This window comes from Molossus molossus, unplaced genomic scaffold (genome assembly GCF_014108415.1).
Source record: "Molossus molossus isolate mMolMol1 unplaced genomic scaffold, mMolMol1.p scaffold_m16_p_4, whole genome shotgun sequence".
In the NCBI taxonomy this organism is placed as follows: domain Eukaryota; kingdom Metazoa; phylum Chordata; class Mammalia; order Chiroptera; family Molossidae; genus Molossus; species Molossus molossus.
In genome coordinates, this window is record NW_023425377.1 from 62,208,989 (window position 1) to 62,232,577 (window position 23,589).

General features: G+C 57.3%; 2 protein-coding genes across 7 annotated transcripts; both read right to left on the minus strand.

The window, feature by feature from the left end:
- Positions 1-537: 537 nt before the first annotated feature.
- CUNH8orf58 (chromosome unknown C8orf58 homolog) lies at positions 538-6,376 on the minus strand. Its single transcript, XM_036282184.1, is given in 8 exon segments — positions 538-762; positions 1,256-1,383; positions 1,590-1,702; positions 1,823-1,934; positions 2,066-2,206; positions 2,548-3,073; positions 3,075-3,145; positions 6,278-6,376. Coding segments are annotated over 8 exon segments (1,302 nt in total). The 3' UTR covers positions 538-650.
- A 647-nt stretch (positions 6,377-7,023) lies between these two features.
- Positions 7,024-22,282, minus strand: PDLIM2 (PDZ and LIM domain 2). 6 transcript variants are annotated; one of them, XM_036240686.1, is made up of 11 exons: positions 22,262-22,282; positions 20,182-20,276; positions 19,380-19,531; positions 17,064-17,133; positions 16,802-16,953; positions 16,569-16,647; positions 13,012-13,094; positions 12,639-12,784; positions 12,171-12,191; positions 9,499-9,616; positions 7,024-8,492 (listed from the first exon to the last, which is right to left on the minus strand). In XM_036240686.1, exons 2-11 carry the CDS (start codon positions 20,272-20,274, stop codon positions 8,315-8,317), a joined length of 1,092 nt encoding a protein of 363 aa, XP_036096579.1. In that variant the 5' UTR covers positions 20,275-20,276; positions 22,262-22,282; the 3' UTR covers positions 7,024-8,314. The 6 variants fall into 6 exon arrangements, with proteins under 6 accessions (XP_036096579.1, XP_036096576.1, XP_036096578.1 ...); XM_036240685.1 differs by lacking the exon at positions 22,262-22,282 and adding an exon at positions 21,707-21,783 and having other exon boundaries at positions 7,025-8,492; XM_036240683.1 differs by lacking the exon at positions 22,262-22,282 and having other exon boundaries at positions 20,182-21,450.
- Positions 22,283-23,589: the final 1,307 nt, after the last annotated feature.

Consider the following 23,589-nt stretch of genomic DNA (forward strand, 5'->3'; position numbering starts at 1 on the left):
CCTATTCCTCCTGTTTTCCCTAACCTTCCCCTTCCTGGTACAGTCTTCAGGGACTCTGCTCCATGGGCAAGACTCAGTGCAGAGACACCCAATATAGTGCCCTCCTCTGTCCTGGGGCTTCCCATACAGGTATGAGGAGGAAAGCAGGGCTCCAGGATCAGTAACTGTCCACTGAGGAATGAAGTTCAGTTCCATCCTTCTGCAATTACCTCACTCAGAAGACCAACCTTTTGAGTGTGTGATTCAGGAGAGATGGTTGGATCCAGTCAGTTCACAACAGTGACAGTCTCACAGAGATACATGTATAAATCATTTTGCATATATACACATCTGCAACACACTGGGCCCCAACAGATCACCATGCCAAAAATGCTCCAAGGATGCCTGATAAATTAGTTCACATTGTCCAATCTCAGGGATTTCTGGAGCCAGAGAGGTGGCCAGGAGCTGCCACACCTTGGGGTCTCTCAGGGAACCAGGGCTCCTCTGTCAAGCTGATCAAAGGAGAAAGACTCAGCCCTCGCCTCAGACAGAAGGACGAGCATCAGCAACTTTTCCTGGCAGTACCCAAAAACATCAACAGGGCAAAGGGCAAAGAAGAGTTCACTGTATACACCTCCACCCAGGGTCATGTCCAGCATTAGGAGCTCTCAAGAGACAGAAAGGTTTTTTGCTCGTTGTTTCTTCACCACTAATGATGGCATAAAGGTCTTCCAGAGGGGGCGGCATGGAGGTCTTTTAGGGAGGTCCCTTGACTTAATCCTGTGAGAAAAAAAAAAGTGGCCTTATGCTAGGAGAAGGAAACAAAGGTAACAAATGGCCCCAGAGTGAATCAGCATTGCTTATCTGCTGTGGGGAGCCTGAGGATGGTAACTGACATGGTGCTTCTTCCCCCTGGAGAATGATTTAGTATAACTGCCAACCCATCATCCACTGTGGAATCCTTTGTCCATGCCATCTTGCTTGCCCTATGTTTCAGCTTTGAGAGTTGAGAACTTGCTAGGATGTCATAAGGAGATTCCCATATTCTGGTACTGGCTCTGCCACTGAATCTGCATGTGGCCTCAGGAAAGCAGCTCCCCTCCCACCTCGGTCCCCAGTCTCTTCACCTATCAATGGGGAGTTTTAACTACTTTCTGTTTCTTCCAGCACCCTCTCCAAGACTGTCTATGTCACTCAGATTTCATAGGGACAAGGAGAACTAGGAGGACAATCTCAGCACCCTGGTTCATCAGGCTCCTCCCTGTGCTCTAACCTGGGCTAGGCCAGGTACTCACCGGAAGCAGGGCCATCAGGAGGGGAAGGGGGCTCAGGGTGTTGAGGGCTCTTCCAGCGAATCTGATTGAGAAGGACCTTGACCTTGTTCCAGTGGGAGAGGTCCCGCTGAGCAGAGGGTGAAGGGGTCACCACAGAGCCCCACCCCACAACATACCCCATACTAGCAGAGACAGTTGTCACTACAGCCGGAGACGTCACCTGCTCCGAACAGGAATCCTTTCATTTTCCCAAAGTTTCTGGCCTTTAGGGTATCCACCCATGCCAACCACCCCACCCCTACCTGTCACCTGCCCCACACATATATCACCTACCATGTGACTCTGGGAGGATTGAAAGGTGTGAGCTGGCTCTGCTGGAGCCTCTGTTAGCCTGGAAGAGTTGGCACTGGGCACCCCTACCTTTGGGAGTGAAGCTCTGTTTGCACCTTCAGAGAGAGAATCAGGTTACCCAGAAACAGGAACACACCCATCAAGCCCAGGGCTCAGGGGGTCTGCCTGGGGCCCAAGGCAGGCAGAACACAGAGGGAGACACAATTGCCCCAAACCTGTCTCCTTTGTCTGGCTGAGCAGTTCCCATGACCTTCGCACCTCACTGCCTGGGGCATGAGACGGTGGAGGTGAAGGGGCCAGAGTCAACTCCTCCTCCGCTACAGGGTCCTGTGCACAGGAGAGAAAGGCACGTAGGGCCAGAGCAGAGATTTAGGCTATTCTGAAGGAAACCCTGGTACCAGAGGTTCCACCTCTCCTATGTCTCCCCCACTCACTTGCCCGCAGCATGGCTCACTCACCCCGGCGGGCGTCTGGGTCTGCAGCTGCCGGTGGAGCTGCTGGAGTCTTGCCATCTGCTCCAGCACTAGGCACAGGTGTTCCAAGTAGCGAAGACCCTGTCCTGGGAGGCAGGCCCAGGCTTCAGGCCCCACTCCCCTCACCTATGGGACAGAATAAGGTAGGGGAGACTTGAACCCAACCAGACTCCCACCTTCAGCAGCCATCAGATGGGGACAGAACGGACAAGGAAAGGAGGATCATGCACCAAGCTGGCCTCCCAGTGCCCAGCCAGCCATGTTGCCAGGCAAACCTCATACCTGCCCACCTCCACACAGCTGGGAGTGAAGTGAGGCAAGAAGCTGTGACACAACCCATCAATTAGGGACAGAAATGCCCCACCTCAGGAAAGCTCTAGGGAGAACAATTGGGGGGGCCCGCCAGCCCCCCTGTGCAAAGGCCATCTCCATCCCACTCTACATCCAGCCTGGGAGTTCCCACTCACCACCTCTGCTTCATCCAGGCCTGCCTCTAAGTCAGTTTCTACTTTGGTGGCCTCTTGCTCACTTGCTCCAAAAAGGAGCATTTCATATCCAGGCTTCCTTGTAGGCTTCAGGGAGCGATGGTGTTGTGACAAGCTGGTAGGAGAAGTCAGGAACTGGCTGGACCGCCCCAGCACCTGCTCAAGCTTCTGGCTGGCCAGGAGCCAACCCAGATGGGCAGAAGGCTCCATGGGCAGGACCAGGGGCTCAGGGCTCCCCATAGGCTCACAGTCCAGAGACTCCTGAGAAGGGCCCAGCGAGGTGGCCAGGGAGCTGTCCCCAACTGCCATCTCCACTCCTGAGTCCAAGAAGGCCAGTTTGAGAAGTGGTACCTGCCTCCAGGGACCTTTCAGCTCGACATCCGCCTCCCAGGAGTCCAATGAGCACTCCTGAGAGGTGTCAGGGATCCGTCTGTAGGTGCTGGTGACTTCAGGCACTACACAACCGTGGGCCAGGTTCTCACCAGCCCCATCTGCAAGGAGAGTGATTCAGGTTGGGCAGGCTGCCCCCACCACCCCCAGCATTCCTGGCAGCTGAAAGCACTCCCAGAGGAGGAGTGTCCTGGGCCAGAGATGAGGGGAGGAGCCCGGACAGCCACCGCCCTACCTGGATCTCTCTCTCCAGCCCTGCCCAGGAGATTTTCAGTGTACTTGTAATTCTCCTCACAACAGTAACTGTTAGTGATCACACCCATGGTGTGGGCTGTGTGGTAGGCAGTTGGAAAGGATTTCCTTTTCACCCGCTCCTGGGATGGCCTATCTTCCTTGGAGGAGGTGGGTGCTTTCCCCCTGGAAGCCCTTGCACTCCTTCCCCTTGGGGCTGCCTGTGACCTCCGAGTCATAAGTGGGGAGCTGAAGCCTCTTCCATTGCTCCCCAAGAGGGAGTATGACTGTGCATCCGTCTCCGGGAGGAGGGGAAGGGGACAAAGGGGGAAGCCTAGAGTGCATCTGGCCTCGGGATGCTGGATGAAGTCGCTCCTGGGGGAGGGTAATTAAAAATAACAATATCTGTAACCATTTGGGGCTTTTGTTCCTTTAAGTGAGAAATAGTGAAGATTTTGTGGAGAGTTGAAAAGAAAAAAAATGGAACTGGGGGGTAGGAGGAGACGTAGCCTTGTCACCCATTAACTATCACCTCGGTGCCACGCCCTCCCATGATCTGGGTGCCCCAGTTGTTACGAATGATGCAGAAACTGATCCTGGAGAGGGTGGAGGACTAGCCACATCTCCCGCCCGACACGCGGAGCCAGCAGCCAAGCCACGCCTCCTGGGGAGGAAGTTGGCCACGAAGCCCGCCCCGCGGCACCGGTGGGACCGTCCCTGGCCGCCGAGGGAGCTTTCAGAAATGCGAGCAGGGGCAGGGACCCGCGGAAAAGGACCCGGATCCTTTTAGAGGGAAGTGGGCACGGAGGAAGTGGGATGGAGGCAGTGGCAGGTTTAACGCCCAAACTCAGAGGGTTTCCCTGTGCAAGGCTCAGTCGTCGCCCGACCCTTCCACAGGGAGGCCACGAGGCAGGCGCGGCGAGGCGGGGCGCAGACGGGAGTCCGGGCTCCGGAGTCGGCGCTGGGGCGGGAGGCTCTGCCCGCCCGTGGGTGGGCGACTCACCCGGGCCGCCGAGCGGCTCCACGGCGAGGACGCGCCGCCGGCCCGGCGCGGCCCCGCGCCGCCCCGCCCGCCGCGTCCCCAGCCGCTGTCGCACGGGCGGCCTTGCTGGCGCGTCCTGACCGCCCGGCGCGGGAGGAGTGGGGCGGGCGGAGGAGGGGCGCGGTGTGAGGGCAGCGGGGCTGCACGCGGGCCCGAGCGCGGTGGGGGCGAGAAGGACCCAGGTCCCCTGTCCTTCAGGCCGGGCAGCCCCGCGCTCCCGCCCGGCCCAGGCGCGGAGCCCCCCCGCCTGGGGTCGCCCTCAGACTCGTGGCTCCGAGTAGCTCGCCGCACAGGGTCACTCCGCCTCCAGGTCACACGCAGAGTCTGCTTTCCTGCCGCCGAAATGAAGCCGGCGGGCGGGGGCCGGACCGGAGCGCGGAAGGAAATGGAGCCCCGTGTGCTGGCGGTAGGAAGGCCGCTGACCGGGACGCGGACGCCTCTGCGCTGCCAGCTGTGTGCCTGGAGCAAGTCACACCGCCGCTCAGAAACTGGTGCAATAAAATGGGGGCAATGATTTCTGCCCGGAAGGAAATCCTTTCCAACAGCTGCAGAGTGCCTTGGGTCCCGGGTTAGCTTCGAATCCCTCCTGGTCCCACACCGGTTCTTCACCCGGGGACCCTAAAGCTGGGGGCTGGGTGGGACTTCAGAACTGGGGAAGAAGTGAGCCAGGGACACAGGGGAGCAGCCTGGGGCGGTGCTTCCCTGTCCCCACCCCAGCCCTGTTTTGCCCCTTGGGATCCCAACACTACTACCCCACCACCCTCACCCCAGGGCTTGAAAGGGGGCTGGGAGCCCAGGCAGCTGCTGAAAGTGAGACAGCCTGGTGACTAGGTGGGCTGGTGGTCTCCGAGGAAACCTCATCCTCCTAAGGAAAGTGATCTGGCTGGGAAAATCCCAGCAGGACCCAAATCTTCTGGAAGCAGACGGGGGCTGGTATGGCGAAAACCTGCACCTGGGCCTCTGAGGAAGTGGCTGTTAACTGAGAAGGAGGAGATGTTTGCCCACCTCTTCTGCTCCTTGTACCTTCCCACCCTTTCCCAAACACCCTATGCAGGAGCCTTTATCAGAGAACCACAAACTACCAGATTTTAACTTTATAAGATCATGAAACGGGCCTACAGCCAAGTGCTTGAATTACTGGCCATTCTTAACACCTGATTTTCAGGCCAAGCAAGTCCTTCCCCACTAGCCATGGGTCCTCTGAGTTGCCTCCTTCTGGCCCTATCCTGGACAACAGCCCTGCCCCATTCCTCTCTCTCAGATACCGAGAGGGAAACACCGCTGGGCCTGGGAGGAACTGCTTTATGCAAATAGAACAGGATGTGTGGTACCATACCCCCAGGCCTTGCCAGACCCCACAACTTCCCTCCCTGGGTAGGAGTGCAGGAGGGCTTGTCAGTCAGTCAGGTGGCTTCCTCCCTCCAAAGTGAGAAGGTGGGAAATAAGGGAGGAAACTTTGCCAGATCTCCCGAATTTGGAGAATGTGGGGCCAAATTCCTAGCAGCAGTCTCCTTGGTGACTCTGGGTCAGGAAAGCATCTGAAACAGGAAGCCAGCCAGCAGGAATGCACTGTCTCAGCACAAGGCTTTGTGTGACCTCAAAAGAACCCCCCCATACAACACCCCAATGCACACCACTCCAGGCCATGTCTCCCCCCACCATGCAGATATGCCAGAGCCCTCATGGGGATCAGAATACCTTGTGTGGGGGGGAGGGGTGTACACACTTGGGGTTGAGGTCAACTCCAGCCTTCTCTGCTGACAAATGGGTTTGGCTATAACTATGTCTTCCAAAGAAGTTGTCTCCCAAGCTCAGGCTGTCTGTGTGGATGCAGAGAGCTCTGAAACTGAAACCCTGGAGCCCCTGGTAGGAGAACTGGCTGCCACAATTAAAGAGGTAGATGTTACCTTGAACTCCTCCAGCCTTTGAAAGGCAGTCAACAACTCACAGGCATACCCATTTCACAAGGGCCTGCACTCCTGAGTACACTGCCGGCCCAGCATGATTTGTTACAGACAAGGATCTCACCAGATTAATATTCCAGCCCACCTGTTCCAATTTGTCAATTCCTTGCTTTAAATTTTCCAAGTATTCCAAGAGCCTCAAGGTGAAGTTCAAACCATTTCTCCTGGCATTCAAGGCTCCCATTTCCCTTCACAATCTCATCTCAGTATCCCCTTCAGCCACTGCCCTAAGCTGAGCATTCCCCTTGCACTTGCCCCCATCACTCGGCATTTCTCTCCTCCAGCTGTCCTAGTCCTGTTCATCCTTTCACACAGATGGCCCTGCTCTAAACTCCCCAGGCACCTGTGTTCCACGGGAGCTCTTAAAGCACCCCGCACATAGCATTATTTCATTCATGCCACTCAGTTGCTACTACTTGACTGTTATCTTCAGGAAAGCAAGAAAAATGCTAGATCTTTCTATATTCCCACTTTGCCAGAACCCAAGTATTTCCAGAGGGTGAATTCCGCTTTTGTGAGTGAGCACCCTCCCTTGCCACAGGCTACACCTGACACTAGGTGGCGTGAAGGTAAGTATCTCATTTCAGACCAGACGTTCTGGCCAGACGAACTCCTGAGCCACAGAAAGCCTTGATCTTTCATATGAAAATAAAGGCAGCCATCCAGGTAAGAAGAGGTGAGACAGTTATATCAAGGTGTAAATTATATCAACAGGTGCCTGAAGAGGCAACACAGTCTCTGCCAAGATTCCTTCCAAAAAGAACCAGATAGCACAATGCACCCTCTGAAGCCCAGCTTTGATCTTTTCAGTGAAAAAAAAAAAAAAAAAGCTGTAGCTGCTGCCCATTCCTCCAGCTGACTTGGGGGCAGGGTGAGTCTGGAGCACCCAGCAGTGCCCATGCCCATTTCTGAAATGTCCTTTGGGATTAGAAGGGGGGGAGGGCAGTGGTCCAATCCAGATTTTTGGCTTGATTCACCACCCCCTGCCTCAGTGCAAACATGCACCTCCGGGGCAGGCATGCTAGCATTATATATATCCCCCCTAAAATCAACCACCAATGAAGCCAGCAGGGTCTCCCAGGGAAAGGGGCAGGGAGACCAACCCTGGCTTGGAGGAGAGGCCCTTGGTGGGTGATGGTCCCTCAGAGTGGGGGCTCTTCTGGGTTGTCCCCCTCCAGGCAAGGCTAACTTGCAGCCGAGAGTGATTCTGGTGATTGTTTCTCAAAGGGGTGCAGACAGCCTCAGAGAATGCAGGGGGTACTTTGTATATTGCCTCTCTCTGCCCACCTTCTGGGTTCATCAGCAGGACTGGTAGCATCCACACCAAGTGGAGCTAAGGGCACAGAGAGTGCCAGCCCAGCCAGTGGTGGCAGAGTAGGGGACAGTCATTGGGATGAATGGGCCTGGGGTGGCCTCCTGTATCTCTGCTGCCCACCCTCCACCATCCCTTCCCCTCCCCAGGCTCCCACTGAGAAACTCATTCCTGTGAACTACCAGGGATCATCCCAGTAAAATAGGCATCTTTACAAAAGGGTCCAGGAAGAGCAGGACCCTCAGCAAAAAGAAACAAGCGTCTTCATTAGCTGGTAGGGAGAGGGGTTGCAGGAGGGGAAATAAGAGGGAAGAAAATATGTGAATAAAGCCTCTCCACCCAGTGGTAGGAGGGAGCCAGGGCAGGAAAGGACAGGAAAGAACGGCAGCTACTTTATTTTGTGTATGTGTGTGTGTGTGTGTGTATATATATATATATATATATATTTTTTATTGAGCTCACAAGTCAGAAACTTTACACAGTGAATACCTTAGCCTCTGGCCCGCCCCTCTCCTAGATACTAATGTCCATGGCCGCACCTACTTAACCCCTGTTGCTCAAAGATGTCTGATGCGAAGTCCACCTCAGACTTTGGTGCAGCCTGTCTAACAGGGGGAAGTATCTACCAAAGGCCTGAGGAGGTGAGGCTGCCCTCACCTACAGCCAAGACAGACTCCAGCCTCTGGCCTCACCTAGCGAGGAGGAAGAGGCCCCATCACCCACCATCCCCTTCCATGCCAACTTGCTATCGGCATGGCCCTGGCAAGGGGGTGCTCGCAGAGTCACGGGCAGGCTGAGCACAGCCCGCGCTCAGGCCTGGAAGTTGAGGGTTTGGGGCGCTGAATATCGCTGGCGGGCATGCTTCTCGCAGTACAGCTCATCCCCCACCCAAAAGTGCCCACGCATCTTCAGGTTCAGCCCACAGTCTGCACAGGTGTAGCAGCCAGGGTGGCGGTACCGCCCCTCCTGGATGCGCACGGCCTGGTTCCTGTGGGAAGGAGGGGGAAGCCGTTACCCCGGGGGGTGGAAAACTGGAGCACCAGGCACCATGCCCCAGAGCCCAGAGGCAGGACCTGGGAAGATCCCCAAACCTCAGACACTTGACTCCCAAAGCCTGCTCTCAGGAATCTCACTTCAGCAACCCCCAGCCCCCACCCCCAGGGTCCCTAATCCCCCCAAAAGAGTCATTCCCCACAAAAGGCAGATAAACTCCATCCTGAATCTTCTGGATTGTTAATGGGGCAGTGGTTCTCACGGTATGGTCACGGATGCTAGGACCAGCAGCATCACATCGCCTGGGGACAAGCTGGAAATGCAAATTCTGGGGCCAGGGCCTCCTGAAGAGGAAGCTCTCAGGGTGCCAGCTCAGGAATGTTCTGACAAACTTGGGAAGCTCTGCTGTGCTCTCTGGGAATCACCAGGTAGGACACATTCCTCCTGGAGCTCAGCGGGGGGGGGGGGGGCATTCTGCAGATGAAACGCTGAGGCCCAGGGAGCAGAAGGGATTTGCTAGGGTGAGTCATCTGACCCTCCACACTGTGCACAGAAGACTTCCCAGGAGAGCCTTTCAGCAATTTTCCAGACACTGTGGCAGCATTACAATGCCACCCACTGAGAAAAACGAACCTACCTCTGGAAAATGCATCCTGTTCCAACAGAGGTACAGGAGGGGTAAGAGCAAGATTTTCCAGGAGGAGGCACCTCATCTAGAGGCAGATCTCCAGAGGTTGAAAGATTATTGGAGAGAAATCAAAAGCAGTGGCATGTCTTACTCCACCAAGGTGGAGGGTGGGAGAATCGGGGAGGAGGGGACACAACAGAAAGAAGCCAGTGTGGGCCTTCTAAGAAGGCTGACAATGACCCATAGAATGTCTCACGAATCCATTTTGTAATACACCTCTCAAGGGCCCCTGACTGGTTGTTCTACGCAGGCCCCTCTGGGCAGCACCCTGTGCCCTGCCCCCTACCCTGCCTCCCAGGCTGGCAACACTCACGCAATGCTGGTGCTGCACTTCTCACACGTGTGGAGCTTGGGTGGGGTGGCCAGGGCTCTGGAGGTGGGCAGAGAGGACTGCGGGCTCAGCGAGCTGGGCAGGAAGGCAGGTGTGCCACCTGGGAAGGGGGAGGGCAGACAGACACATCAGAGCTTGTCCACCACAGCAGCATCCAGGCTGTATTTATTTATAAACACTCCACCTGCTCCAACACGCTCCAAGGACACTCACACTGACAGGCGCACTGACAGGCAGCCTCTGGGGGGAACAGAGGAAGGAAGAGATCCCGCCAGGTCCTTGGCTGAGGCTGGGCGAGTGCAGGAAGCACAGTGGAGGCCATGAGCTTGAGCTAAGGCAATAAGCCGGGGAGTGACTGTGTTCCGTGTCTGACACAGCAGGCCAAGCAGACATTTCCCTTGGTGTGGCCCCATCATGATGATATTAATAGACAGTAATAATAGGTAATAACAGCACCAGGATGCCTTTGTACCGTTTTCAAAGGGATCTTATGCACATTATGCCTCTGAGCCTCAGATGAAGCACAGATGTTTTGAGGCCGGTATGGGCCTGGTTTGCAACTGATGCTGTGGAGACCCCATTGGGATGTCACCGTTTGTCTGCACTCTCCTTACCCCTGCCTGCCTCTCCCTGCCCCCCCCCCCCAAGGGCCCACCAAGGCCTCAGGGTCCATGACTGGCTCCAAGCTTTCCCACCCCAACCCCTGCCACGGAAGATCCCTAGGAGACAGACATCAGAGTTGGAACCAGGTTTTAGTGATTCTACCACCGACATACTTCTCCTGACCATCCTCACTCCCTGATGCCACTGCCCAGGCCAGGCCTCCCGATCTCTATCCTAAACCAGGGTAGTGCCTTGCCCCCACCAAAAACTCCTGCAGCATGCCTGACAGGTGTGGCTCAATGGATTGAGTGTTGTCACATGGACTTAGAGGTCCCGGTTCAATTCCCAGTCAGGGAACACGCCCAGGTTGCGGGCTCGATCCCCAGTAGGGGACATGCAGGAGGCAGCTGATCAATGTTTCTCTCTTGCATTGACGTTTCTATCTCTCTTTCCCTTCCCCTCTCTTTAAAAAAAATCAATAAAAACGTATTTTTACAAAAAACTCTTGCAACCCTGGCCGGTTTGGCTCAGCAGTTGGAGCGTCGACCTGCGGTCCTGAGAGACCCAGGTTCGGTTCCCGCTAAGGGCATGTACCTCGGTTGCAGTTTGTCCCCGGCCCTGGTCGGTCGTGCGGGTGGCAGCCACTCGATGTGGTCCTTTCACATCGATGTTTCTCTCTCTCTCTCCATTCCTCTCTCTCCCTCCCACTCTACCTGAACAAAAAAATGGGAAAATGTCCTCGGGTGAGGATAAAAAAAAAAAAAAACTCTTGCAGCAGCGTCCAATTCCTTGGGAACTAGGCAGGCCAGTCAGCCCCAATAAATAAGAGTTCCTCCTGGACAGACAGTGGGTTCTGACCACCTTTCATCTCCACACTCCGCACTAGGCCAGTCCCCCAGGGACACAGTGATTGTTCGTGCCCAGAGCCCAAACCGTCTGTACTGTTCGCTCAGCATCTCAGGCACTGCCTGGCATCACCTACCTGGCCCTCCTGGGTTAGGCCACTCAAGCCTGACACTCAGGCCTCACAGCCAGGATTTAACTTCCACAGCCACCCTCCCACCTGCTGTTCTCTGCTCCCACACCCAAAAGCCCTCTGGCTCCCAGCCTCACATCCCAGTCTGCCTGCCACTGTCGAAGGCTATTTAGTAAAAGCTCCATCTTTCTCCAGGGGCCATGTCAAACCCTCTTCCTCCACGAAGCCCTCCCTGGAGACCCCACTGCCCACCTCCATTGTTCCCTTGGCACTTTCCTGGCCCAGTCGGGACCTCTGAGCGCACCCCTGGTACCCACCAGACTGTAAGCTGCTTCAGTGCAGGGCCTGTGGTTTCAGTGCCCCCTGGCACCTGCACCCGGTGAGTCCATAAGAATTACTAGATCAGCCGGCCGGTGTGGCTTGCGGCTGGAGCGTCAGCCCACAGACCAAAGCTTTGCGGGTTCAATTCCAGTCAAGGGCACGTACCTGTGTTGCTGTTCCTCCCAGCCCTGGTCAGGGTAGTGCCTGAGGCAACCAGTCCATGTGGCTCTATGTCATCGATATTTCTCCCTCTCTTTCTCTTTCCCACTCTATCTAATGATAAATGGAAAAATATCCTCCAGTGAGGAATAAAATATAAAAAAATATACATATATATAAAAGATTTACTACTTCAGCCCTGGAGGTTTTGCTCAGTGGTTAGAGCATTGGCCTGCAGACCAAAGGGTCATGGGTTCGATTTCAGTCAAGGATACATGCCTCAGTTATGGTTGGATCCTGAGCCCTGGTCAGGGTCCTGTGGGAGACAACCAATCAATATATCTTTCTCACATCGATGTTTCTCTCTCTCTCTCTCTCTCTCTCTCTCTCTCTCTCTCTCTCTCCCCCCCCTCCCTCCTTTCCACCCCACCCCCATCTGAAAATCAATGGAAAAATATCCTTGGGTGAGGATTTTTTTTTAAAGTGTTAAAAAAAAGAATGACTAGTTCAAGCCCTGGCTGGTTTGGCTCAGTGGATAGAGCGACGGCCTGCAGACCGAAGGGTTGTAGGTTCAATTCCGGTCAAGAGCACGTACCTGCAGGTTCAATCCCTGGCCCTGGTGGGGGTCATAGGGGAGGCAATCAGTCAATGTGTCTCTCTCACGTGATTGTTTCTCTCTCTCTCTCCCTCCCTCCCTTCCACTCTATCTAAAAAAACCAATGGAGCCCTGGCCTGTTTGGCTCAGCCTGAAGACCAATGAGTCACAGGTTCAATTCTGGTCAAGGGCATGTACCTTGGTCCATTGGTCCCCGGCCCTGGTCAGTGTCATGGGGGAGGCAACCAGTAGATGTATCTCTCTCACTTTGATGTTTCCCTCTCTCTCCTTCCTTCCCACTCTCTCTGAAGAAAAATGAAAAAATATCCTCGGGTGAGGATTGAAAAAAAGAATTACTAGTTCAATAACATGGCCACTCAGGGTCCAGGGATGACCTGGGAATCTCCTTCCCCTACCTGAACCACCATCACCACCAACAACCCCCTCCCTCCCCACCCTGGATCTCACCTCTCTCCTCGGCCTCCAGGGCTTCCTGCAAGAGTCTAAAGGAGCTGGACTGCCGAGGGGCCACCCGTCCCTCACGATTTTCCTGCAGCATCTTGAAGACTTCTGAGTCCTCTCCCAGGAGGTGGCTTCCCCTTTCCGAGTCCACACTGTGGGGATGGAGGCAGTGAGGAGTGAGGGTCCAGTGTGAGTGTCAGGACATGCATGGGCACAGGGAATGGGTGTCCCAGGAGGAAAGGATTCTGGGGGCCAGGGGAAACTGCTTGGGCTCAGAGAGGCAGGTACCCCAGCCCCTCCCTCTTACAAGAAGCCAGTCGGTCTCCTGTCCCTCCCAGCCCTCCAAGATCCCACCCCACCCGCCAAGGCCCACTGGTACCTGAGTCTGGAGCTGGAGGAACTGGGCCCCGGGGAAAGCGGCAGCACCAGCACAGCTGAGTCGCCAGCAAGGCCCCAGCCAGCCTGTGGGAGAGGCGCCTGGGAGGAGTCAGCTCTGGAGCCTTCGGCCCGCACACCCACCGGCGCCAAGGCCAGCGGTTCCCAGGCCCAACACCAGAGGGCTCCCAGCCCTCCATGACCAGGCAGTCCCCTTCCTTGTCCCCCTGCACAGGAACCATCACCCCGACTTTCTCTGAGAGCCAGGGCACCAGGGACTGCGCCTGCTCAGTCCGAGGGGAGAGGCAGCGCCAGCTGGGGAGGTGTAAGGCTTCCGCAAGGGGACTGGGCGGGAGGGGCAGGGTGAAGCGAGGGGTGACAATGAGCTAAGTTCAGACAAAATGCAAATTCCTTTTGTCTCAGGCCATGTGTTTGGAAAAATGTTGCATATTGGGGCCTGACTCCTCTGACAGAAGAAGCAAAGAAGCCACCCCTTTTGCCAGGCACGACAGAAGTGAAGGGGCCAAGACCCCTCTGAGAGTAGGGCTGGAGCTGCACAAAGGGCCCCTCTCCCACACATACTGGTCCCCCTCCTGGGAGGGCCAGGGTCTGGGCTGATCAGCCTCTCTAGGCTGCTCTGGGAGGTCTGGTCCTGCCCCTCGCAGCCTTGAAGATCCAGGCCCTTTCTGGGCCCACAGCCCAGCCCCCTGCCCCCTGCCCAGGTGCACTGTCCTTTTCAGGCTCTCACACCTGCTCTCCACCTGGACAGCTCCCTTCCACCTCGTGTTCTGCTGCCTGCCTCCACACCCTCCCCTCTGCCCATCCCCACGCAAAGGGGAGCCTCGGAGACCCTGGCGGCCGGTGCTGAGGGCAGTTTCCCGGAAAGCCGAATGCCCTCAGTCTTAAAATTCAAAGTCAGAACGAATTATGGGTTAAATGAAAACACTGCATGAGTTCCTACGCTAAAAGTGGAAACACAGAGTCTTCAGAAGGCAGCACTAGACCCTCAGGCTGCTCCCACGCCAGCCTGCATTCCCCGTGGGGAAACGTTCTACAGGTCAGGAGACTGAGGGTCAGAAGGGCAGCTGGTGTCGGCGGCAGGGCTGGGAGTCCACACCGCAGATCCCGAGTGCCCACCTGGTGCTGTGTGGTCAACAGAAGGATGGTGAGAACATTTTCTCAGGATTGATGGCCAGCACCAGCTAGTTACTCAAGATCGCTGTCCCATCTCACAGGCCCAGAGGGGCCAGCACGTGCCCCACAGAGGGGCACTGGCCAGGGGGGAGGGAGGGCTGAAATCTGGCCCAGGTTCCTTCAGAAGCCAAGTCCTCATGCCAACCAGAAGCAGAGGTGCGGCTCTCACTTCACCTCTGCTCACCAAGGCTTTTGCCTCCCAGGAGGGGCCCTCCTGTTTCCAGAAGGGCATCATGAGGGCCGGTGCTGTCCTGCCCTCAGGCTCAGTGCAGCCTCAGCCTGCTCAGGAGCCAGCAGCAAAGCCACAGCCACAGCAGACGGGGCAGGGGCACGTCTGCCGTCTTCTCACCCCTCCTCCCGCCAGCCCAGCACTCCTTGGGGAGGCCTAACCCCTCACTCAGAGCACCCCGCCTTCCTCCTCCCTCCTTTCCTCTCAGTCAGCTCAGCATGGGTCACCTGCCTTCACACAGGGGGACTTGCTTCTCCAAGTCCAGAAACCTGCTCATCTGCTCATCAAGAGCCCTCTGTGGCCAACACCTCTCGAAATGTGTTCTGGGGTAACAGAGGATATTCATAAGTGAGTGGCAGAGATAGGGGGCGGCCAGGAGAAAATTTGCAGTTAAATACATTTAGGAAATTAATAAAATGAATATGTTTCTCTTTCCTAGAACTTCTTTGGGCCTTGAAGGTGCTAAAGTGCACAGTGATGCCCATGGGGAGCTACGGGACCCTGTGACCCCCCCTGCTTTTGACTCCGGTTTCATTTGCAGACCAGAATGCAAACTTAGTTGGGTTAGAAATTTCTCTGTTTTTCCACCACTGCATCCCCGGAGCCTAGAACAGTGCCTGACACAGTGCAGCTGCTCGATAAGTACTTGTTGAAGGAACAACCAGGGGCCTCAGATCTAAGAATGAGCAGAGAGAGGAGGGGCTCATCCAAGGTTACTCAGTGGAGGTGGCACTAACCGTCTTCTGCCGCCTGTCCCTGCCACTCAGCCCAGGGCTCCTTATTACATGACTGGGGTGACTGGGCTGGTCCTCACATTTTCCCATGCACCTGATCCCTGAGGGCTCCTTAAAACAGACTGGTGCCCCACCCCACTCCCTGTGTCTGACTTATAGGTCTAGGATGGGGCCTGGGAATATGCATTTCTAACAAGTTCCAAGGTACTGCTGTTGGTTTGAGAGCCACTCTCTGCACCACCAAAATGTCCCCTTTGCCTGAGTTGGGGACACCACAAGGAACGAGGCCAGGTGTCCCCTCCAGCCATGGCCCTAGGACAAGCTTGTACCACTGCTTTTCCAACCCCTGCCCTCAGCTCCTGTCCAAACCCTACCAGGTCCTACCTCCTGACCCTCCAGCAAATTCCGGACAAAGCCTCCTCAGGCCACCCCAATCCATATTCATCTCCTCCCTCCCAGAAGGCCTCCTGCTTTTATAATTAAGACCATACTGTTTAGTGCTTAATTGTTCCCAAATTGTTTTCACATGTTTGTCTTATCTCCACAGCACATTTAAAATGGTTGAAAGAGGGGGCCTCGTGGAGCACATCGCTATGCTGCATGCCTGGTGGGCCACCAGGGGGTCCCCACTGTGCAGCCCCCGAGGGTCTCCCTTCCTTCTCCTGCCCCCCTGCCCCCCCCCCCCCCCGTTTCTCATACCCTCCCCTAGCCATCCCCAAAGGCTCTGCTTTCTGGAATGCAGATCAATCAGAGTTAGGATTCCAGCAGCTGGGCCTCATCCTCTTCACCCCAAAGGCTGGACATGCCCCCCAACTCTGCCCCCAGCAGCTGTGGCCCAGAGCTGTTGGCTGCCTTACTCCCTCACCTCCCCACCCTGGCCCTTAGAAAGGAGATACTACCCAGGAGGTTGGGCTGTCACTGGTGGACAGTGGGACCTGGGGTGGGAGCCCAGGGGAGGAAGGAGAGGCGAGGCAGACAGAGTGGGCCAAGTGCAACTTGAGGCGGAACCACAATCCTGCTGGTGGTTCCCTGGGTTGAGCCAGAGGAAAGAGAAGGGGGATGGGTGGTGAGCTGGGGCAGGCATGGGGCTAGAATGGGGAGGAATGTGTTCAAGGGATGCAGCCAGAGCCAAAGGGAACCATCCCAACAACAGCAGCAAAACTATGTCAGCCTCTGCCCAAGAGAAACACTCAAGAAGGGAGGAAGCCAGCAGGAAGTGGGGAGGCAGCGAGTGGGAGTGAGGAGGTGGAAGGCCACCTGGGACCAGGGGGCAGGGCCGGAGCAGCCCATGTGACCCACCAGCAGACAGGATGACCTCCTGTTGCTGAGAGACAAGGCCAGCCTGCCCAGGGGGCATCAAGCACCTGTGGCCTGAGAGGCTCTGTCCTGCCCCCAGTCCCTCACCTGTCGGCTTCCTGCGTGGCCTCCATAGGACAGGCGGTCAGCAGCAGTGAGTCCCGGGGTGTGTGCCAGGCTCTGGAAACTGAATGAGGAAAATGCAGTGTGAGTGCGTCAAGCCCCCCTTCAACGGCCCCAGGGAAACAGAGGGGCCCCCAAGGACCCCTGAACATAGGGATTAAGACTTTGAGAGGCCTGGCCTGGGCCTGGCGGCCAGGGCGCCCACCCCCTGCACTCACTTTCTGCTGACCACAGCCTCTCCAGGAAGGGCATGCGGGCTGGTGGGGGGCTGAGTGAAGAAGGGGCTGCATGGCCTGGGGCTGAGGGAAGCTGGGCTGGAACAAGAGGACCGAAGGGAGGACTGGCTGTCAGTGTGTGTCCTCACTGAGCCCTGTGGAGAGGAGGACCGTGAGGAGTGGTCTGCCCAACCCTTGGGCCCTGGCCCTCAGGCCTCCCCCTCACTTCAGGGCACGGAGCTCCCAGTGGAAGGCACCGTCCCACCTGGAAACGCGTGGCCAGCACCTCCATGCAGCTTTCCCCGTTGGTCTGCCCAGGAGAGGCCGCCCGGGACCTGAGGAGAAGACAGAGGTGGTGAGTGTCACAGGGGTCCTGGAACCCTGCTTAGCTGGTAGGTGCTGGAGACTTCAGCTGTCCCCATGCCAGGTTCTCAAAACTAGTAAAATGTTCAAAATATTCAGACAGTCGGTTGTCAACTTGTAACTTTGCCAAATTGAAAACCAACAACTATCACCAACAACCATTATTTCTTAAAAGAAATGACAGTTCAGCCCTGGCCAGTTTGGCTCAACGGTTAGAGTGTCAGCCTGTGGTCCAGAGAGTCCCGGGTTCGGTTCCCGGTTGCAGTTTGTCCCCGGCCCTGGTTGGTTGTGCGAGTGGCAGCCACTCGATGTGTCCCTTTCACCTCGATGTTTCTCTCTCTCTCTCTTTTCCTCTCTCTCCCTCCCACTCTATCTGAACAAAAAATGGAAAAATGTCCTCGGGTGAGGATAAAAAAAAAGAAAAGAAATGACAGTTCAGCACCATAAAGTAGAAAGAAATAATTTCAACAAAAAGTTCCATAAACTTAATTTTACTTTTTGTAAAAGACTAATCACACTATCCACACACTCACAATGCTTTTTTTTTTTTTGGCATTTTATCCAGACTTTGTCACTGATCAGCATCCATTTGTAGGCTGATCTGGAGGGAGAGCAGTGAGTTCGTATGATAACCCTGTACCTTTGCCCCTGGAGAAACTGATGCCCAGAGATGGAAAGTGAGTTGCCCAAAGCCCAGTGATGGCTGGGCCAGCTGCCCACTGTCCCCAGTCTGAGGTCTGCCCTCCACAGCTCCATCACAATGGCCAGAATGCCTTTGAGAGTCACTCTGGTCCCCTCCACAGACTTCTCCTCCACAGAACAAGGGTGGTCCTGTCCCCTTTCCCACCAGGCAGGCAGTTGTAGGACCCAGAGACCAGGCCCCTAGCCAATCACCAAGGCAGTCGGTGTGAGGGTCCCCCCACCCCAGTCCCCCCAGGGACTCTCCTCCAAGACCTTTCTCAGTAGAGCCAGATGGGGCTTTAAAGAGGTCACTGGAGGGCCGAGAGCTGGCTGAGGACAAGTGCCTGCCAAGACCCATCCCCACACCACTCCTGGGTGTCTGGTCACTTCTAGAGAAGTCAGCAGGAACCTCACACCACACAGTCCACCAGCCTCAGCCTCGGGGAGTGGAGCGAAGTCAGAGTGAGGGGAGCGCGGGCTGTGGCTCCAGCCCCGAGCACTGCTTCCTGCCGCAGGGCTCTGAGTACCTAAAAGGTCTGGGGGTGGGGAGTGTGTTGTTTAAGAAGGGTTAAGAGAGGGCTGGGCAAAAGAAAGAAGAAACAGGGAGCCTTGACCTGCCCAACATGGAGCTGGAGGCCTGGGGGGCCTGGGCCAGGTCCACCTCCCCACCCTCCCCTGCCCCACTCTGTGGCCTCTTGTAGATTTCGGTCCCCTTTCCAGATGCCATGAGGCACTCCCACTCTTCTCTAGGCTCCATTCTTGTAAACACTCTCAAGCCAGTGGCAAGAAGGAATCACTGAAGTGGCTGGTGCTGCCAGAGCGTCATGGGAGGAGCCAGCCTCCACAGCCCTGCAGGGCGGCAAGGGCCAGGAGAGGGCACGGAGTCAGGGCCCACCAGCGCCTGGCAAGGGGGCTGCGGCACAGAGGAAGGAGGAACCTGATTCAGGTTCAAGGCCCGCCCAAAGGTCTCTCCTGGCTGGGGGAATCTCCCCGCATTCCTGTCCTGTGACTCACCAAGATGCCCCACCCTGAGGAGGCACCTGTGCCCCCCCCCCCTCCACTGAGGCCTCCGGGCTGCAAACCCTACTAGCCAGAAAGCAGCCTTCGCCAGCAGGACCCAGAGAAACAATGGAAGGAGGGACCTCGGGGCTCTCCGGGGAGTGAGCCCCAACTCCTCGCCTCCCTCCCCCAGTCCCTATCTGAACAAAGGGCATGCCCTCTTGGAGGCAGAGGCCCTGGAGACCCAGCCGAAGGCACACCTTTCCCCTCTTCAACCCACTTCATGCCCACGCCCTGTACCCCACACACTTGGGAACCAGTCAAACCCGGGCACCCAGCTGACTAATGCCAGCCTGCCCTGCCTGTGGCTACACGCCCAGCGGGACCCAGGACACCCCTCAGCCCACCCTGCTGCAGGCCTGCAGGCCGGGAGCCCCAAACCTCACAGATGAGCCGAGAGGGCAGGAGAGGGCGCGGATGCAGCGCATTGGCAGAGGGAGAAGAACGCTGGCAGGCCCAGCAGAGGCAGAAGGCCTACCGGTCCAGCTGCAGCCGCAGGGGCGAGGGGCTCTGGCGGATCTTGCTCTGAGCCTCCGCATGAAGCATGCCCTGTGCGTTCTCCCCATTGATGGCCATGATGATGTCGCCAGGCCTGACGTCAGCAGCCTCAGCCCTGCCCCGCTCCACTACCTGTAGGGGACAGGTGCAGGTAATCTGAGGGACTCCTGCTCAGACAAACAGTGGTGACACTCAGGTAGGGAGGGAGGACAGGGCAAGAAACACAGAAACTGGTTCGAACCAGACTGGCCTATATCCCCCTTTAATATCTCTCTCCCTGCCCTTTGGTATCTGCCCAGCTAATCAGTTAATGCCCTCCAAAGCTGGAGTGGCACACCCCTTCTTCCCTGGCATTCTAATGGGGCCTCCCAAAGAACGTGAGGACAGAATTTCAGGACCTGTGCTTGAACTTTCTTTTGGATAGAGAGCTCCGCCCATGCAGCTCCAAGCTCCGAGTGAGTGCTCCCCAGTCCCGGCCTGGGTCAAGAGGAAACTGCCAAGAACTAGGGGCTCCTGTTCTCATAACCACCCCAAATGGCTACCAGCAGGTGTGGAGTTGGCAGCCAGCAGGCCTCTTTCTAGGTCCAGCTCCCTTTCATTACCCAGAAGCCTGTTCCTGACCTGGCTACCACATCCCCATGGCAAGGGTCTTAGCCCTCCGTGGACCAGCACTCCCAGAAGCAGACCTCTGATTCCAGAGCAAAAACAGAAAGGTGGGGACCAGGTAAACAGAGCCAACCCTAATTATGGGGGTACCTCAATCTCCTGGTACTAGCCCTTACCTTGGTCACCATGATGGGTGTGTGGAAATCCCTGCCCCCGGTGATACGGAAGCCCCAGGGTGCTGGCCCCACGACATCCACAGTCAGCGCCATACCTGAGGAAGAGAAGATGGAGAGGTAGAGCATACCCGTCCCCCAAGGATAGAGTAAGGGGGAAGGACAGAGGCAAAAGGGAGGAGAGGGGATGACAAGTCTATGGAGCAGCCAGTCTATGGGGCTGGGAGTGGGGGTAGAGGAAATGACCAACTCCCTCCCTCCCTCTTCAGTTCCACTTCTCCCCACCCTGGGAAGCAAGCGACAACTCTGAGTTCCCCTTCACTGTGCTCAGCAGAGGGGCTCCCTTGAAGCAGGCTGTCAGGGTGCCAAAGAGGGGCTTGCTGGGGAACTGGAAGGTAGGGGCTGGCAGGTGGAAGGAGATGTCAGCATTTCCTCCTCCCCCCCTCCTCCACCATCAGGGCTAAGTCCCACTAGAGGTTGCTTCCTGTCCCCAAAACCAACCACACAAGCACAAGGTACTTCCTCCAGCTTGGGGGAGGGCAACTCTGTGGGAACAGAGTAGCTGCAAAGAAGTGAGTGGTGCCACCAGACTGTTCAAAGTGAGACCAGGGTCTTCAGAGGAGCCTCTGTTACCTGCCGGGCCCTTGGGAATGTGGTCCAGCTAGGCAAGCCTGGGCTTCCCACCTCCCCCAGGGAACTGATGCCCTCTGAACAGCCCCAAAGAAGGATAAACTCATCTGCCAAGCTGGGCCCACCCACTCCCTGGCACTGGCCAGCAGGATGAGCTGACTTGACTGATGCTGCCGTGAGCTGGGGCCACAGGCCTCCCATTCACTGTCCCCTCCATTGGGCAAGGGAGTGTCCTTGCAGACCCTGCCCTTGTAGGATTTCCGGAGCCTCTACGGCTGGAGTCAGGAGCCAACCCAGACAGAAGCTTCAGTGCCAGACCAGGGCACCACCCTGCCCAGCACCCACCCTGGAGCTGCCCCTGGGGAAACCCAGAGGCTGCAAATGCTGCCCAAACCTACCCAAGGGCACTGGGGCCACCTCCCCGCGTTAAGGAGCCTGTGGAGTGCACGCCCAGGCCATTGGGGCTGCCTGCCCTCTTCCTGGCCCTGTGGCTTCCCCTTTGCCCAGGCTGGGCCTCTGTCCCTCCCCAGGCCCCCAGGCCAGCTCAGGCCCTTCGTACGCCTTGGATTCCCGGACCTTTGAGCCTGCCAGTGGACTCCGCGCCGGGCACAGCCGGGAGGTGCCCAGGCCGTCCGCCAGGCTCTCCGGGTTCCGGCGCCCTCTGCGCTCCCAGACCAAAGTACCCGCGGGCCGGGGTCTGGAGGACGAGCGCCCGGGACGGGGAAGCCCAGCCGGCGGGGGGCGCCATCCGCGAGGCGAGGCTGCGGGGAGGGGCCGGGGCGCAGGAAAGGCCCCGGCACCGAGGGGCGCCCAGAAGCCGCGGGCTGAGAGCCGGGCGCCAGGAGGCCGCCGGCCGCGCGGACGGGTGCAGGTGGGCGCGCCATCGGGCCCCGCTCACCTGTCGGCTGGGCGGCCGAGTTCAGCAGGACAGGGAGGGAGGGCGAGGAGACGCCGCGGCTCCCGCTGCCGCCGCCGTCGCCGGCCCGACTCTGGGGAGAGCCGCCCGGGGCTCCGGGACTTGCCTCCGCCCATGTGATCCCGGGGCCGCCCCTGCCGCCGCCCCAGCTGGGGAAGCCGCCTCCTCCACGCAGCCCGGCCCCGGCGCTGCTGTCTCGTCCGCGCCCCGCGGAGGGAAGAGGGGTGACTCTCCCTAGAGTATCCTAGAGGCTTCGGCTGTCCTCCCCGAGGTGCCCGGTACTCCTGACTGTCCCCCGAGTGCGGGGGAGGCTTCTGGCGGCGGTGACGAGCCCCACTTCTCCGACGGCTGAGCTCTCCCTGGCGGGCTGCCCGCCCCCACTTCAAAGGGGCCCGTGAGCACCCCCTGAGGGCCGGGGCGGGGGAGGGCCGGCTTGGTGTCTACGGTCCACCCCGCCAGTCCGCCTGCTCCAGGCTCCCACGCCAGCGCAGATGCAGCCCGACACCCACAAACCCCAAACCAGGGCCGCTCTGTCACCTTCCGAGGGCAGCGTGCTCAAGGGGCAGCGGCGCAAAGCTTGCCGCTGGAGATGCCCGGGAAGCCTGCTCCACTCAGGGAAACTTGCCAGGTCCAGGAGGAGATGGAGAGAGACCCAGGATGGAGGTCACCCGCACCCTCCTGGGCTGTAAATGTCCCTCCCTCTTCGGAGCTGATGCCTTTTCCATTCCTGCTGCCCTCACTCTTGCTCTCCTGCCTGGAGCTGGCCAGCCCCAACAACCCTCACCGGCCCTTCCCTCCCAAGCCCCAGCCCTATGCCAACCACCTGGAACTCAGGCTCCAGGGATCAAGAGAGAACAGTTAGGAGAAGCCCCAGGCACCAGCTCAGAACCATCTGGCAAATGGTTCGCCGAGTCACACCTAGCAACCTTCCTATGGGGACCTCTGGGCCCACCAGAGCTGGCTCCATCTCCCATTGGTCTCCACTTTGCACTCTCTGACAGGCTGGTCTGTTGTGGGGGGGCACACCTGTGGGCACAGCTGTAACTTGCCTGCCTCACCTAGTCATTCCCTCCCAGTTCCCTTTGCAAGGAGTGCCCTCGCCCCACCTACCTATGCCCTGAGTCTCTGGCTCTCTGCACACACAGCCCAGCCCATCCAACCTGCCACCTCCCTGTCCCTAGCCTCCCGCAGCCTCTGTCCCCAGTGTGTGTAAGCCACTCTCCCACTAACTGGTCTCATGCCTAGATGTGTCCTTCCTTGACCTGATGCACCTGTCCAATTCCCCACTGAGGCTGGAAACCCCGAAGGAGCAGAAAGCTACAGGTAGAGTCAAAATAGCCTTAGGATCACGCAGACCTCACTTCAGATGACAGTTCTGCCTCTACTAACTGTGTGACCTTGGGCAATTTCCTCAGCTCCTCTTGGCCTCAGTTTCCCCATCTGTAAAATGGGACAACACAGAGTTGTACAGATTGCCCTCCCATATAAAGCTGCCTGTACACAGTCTCCTCCGAGGGCTGACTAGGTTTTTGTTTGGTTCATTGCTCCATTTCCAGAACCAAGCACAGTAGTCATTTCCTCCCAGTAAGGCATTGGATAAATATTTGTTAAATGAATATTGTTTTAATGATTGAATCGATTAATACCACCCCCCTCAATCTGTTTCACACCTTTTGGTGCTCCTGACTTTGCCTTAAACAGTCTCTAGACACATTGACAGGTTCATTTGCAGGATTTCTGCTCCATGGGTTCTACATTCACAAAGCTCAGGACAAAGACTAGGCCGGCAAGGCATGACCCCTCAGAGCAGAAGGGAGCACTGCTCTGCTCTAAGCAACTCTGTGCCTCTGGGCACCTCACCTCTC